The sequence below is a fragment of the Ailuropoda melanoleuca genome, unplaced genomic scaffold (assembly GCF_002007445.2).
Source record: "Ailuropoda melanoleuca isolate Jingjing unplaced genomic scaffold, ASM200744v2 unplaced-scaffold31730, whole genome shotgun sequence".
NCBI classification, from domain to species: domain Eukaryota; kingdom Metazoa; phylum Chordata; class Mammalia; order Carnivora; family Ursidae; genus Ailuropoda; species Ailuropoda melanoleuca.
The window spans coordinates 896-2,345 of record NW_023202427.1 but is presented as its reverse complement, the minus strand read 5'-3'; the positions used below and the strand labels follow the sequence as shown (position 1 = coordinate 2,345).

Below are 1,450 nucleotides of genomic sequence, written 5' to 3'. Positions count from 1 at the left end.
TTAGGTAATTTGTGCTTCATAACTCTAATCAGGCTGAACTCACACCTCCACACCCCCATGTACTTTTTCCTCTTCAATTTGGCCTTCATAGACCTCTGTTATTCTTCTGTGTTTTNTCTGTTATTCTTCTGTGTTTACACCCAAAATGCTGATTAACTTCACATCAAAGAAGAATATTATCTCCTACAGGGGATGCATGACCCAGCTTTACTTTTTATGTTTTTTTGGAATTTCTGAATGCTATGTGCTGACATCAATGGCCTATGATCGCTATGTGGCCATCTGTAACCCACTATTGTATAATACTACCATGTCTTCTAAAGTGTGTTTCAGCCTTATATTGGGTTCATACTTGAAGCCATTTTTGGATGCCATGGCTCACACTGGATGCATGCTGAGACTGACCTTCTGCAATGTAAACACCATCAACCATTACTTGTGTGACGTCCCCCCTCTGCTCCAGCTCTCCTGCACGAGCACTTATGTCAATGAGCTGGTGGTTTTCATTGTGGTGAGCATCAATGTGATTGTGCCCAGTGTCACCATCTTTGTCTCCTATGGTTTCATCCTCTCCAGCATCCTGCGCATCAGCTCCACTGAGGGCAGGTCCAAAGCCTTCAGCACCTGCGGCTCCCACATAGTTGCTGTTTCTCTTTTCTTTGGATCATGTGCATTTATGTATCTTAAACCATCTTCTGCTGGGTCTATGGATAAGGGGAAAATCTCCTCTGTCTTTTATACCAATGTGGTTCCCATGATGAACCCTTTCATTTACAGCTTAAGAAACAACGACGTTAAACGTGCTGTGAGAAAAACTCTGAGTAGGAGAGTGTTTTGATCAGAAACAGTGTCTGTCTGTGTAGTTAGTTACACAGAAGTAGATTCTGTGTGTTTCAATAAAATGCACTTAGTTACAACCTTCTTCACCTTTTTTTCCTTAACATGATAAAGGAAGCTTGAGTCATATTTTTGGTCTATGAAATAATTCTTCTTTTCCTCACCAAAACCACAGTATCTTCTCCACATCTTTTTTTCTGTTTAGTAATAACATTAAATAAGAAACATGTCTATATTTTCCCCTTTGTCATTTTGAACTTTTTTTTCCCCCTTTGAACATGATGAGTAGTTTTCAATGTATTGAATTAGGTACTAGTAGCCTGACATTTTTATCATTGGGGGTGTTTTTATCTTCTATTTGGTATTAGAAGCATGTGTCAGATACTCTATTTCTACTCCCATTTTCCATCCTTCAATTTGCAAGTATATGTCTCCTTTAAATGCCAGAGATTGAAGATTCCATAAAGACAATCAAGGTTAATCCATTTGCCTCTGTAGACATTACGTATCAAGTGTCTTTCAGCATACTTTTATTTTTTTTCTTTTATACAACCAGACCGACACATAACTGATCATCAAAACATATTTATTGGATGGATGGGAAAGTGAAGCT

The 1,450-nt window shown here is 38.5% G+C and overlaps 1 protein-coding gene across 1 annotated transcript; it reads left to right on the top strand.

The window, feature by feature from the left end:
- Positions 1–6: 6 nt before the first annotated feature.
- LOC100470139 (olfactory receptor 8B3) lies at positions 7–838 on the top strand (the record flags this gene model as incomplete). The annotated part of the gene is given in 2 exon segments (XM_011236046.3): positions 7–117; positions 119–838. Coding segments are annotated over 2 exon segments (831 nt in total), but the record flags the coding sequence as incomplete, so codon positions are not given.
- Between the last annotated feature and the right edge of the window lie 612 nt (positions 839–1,450).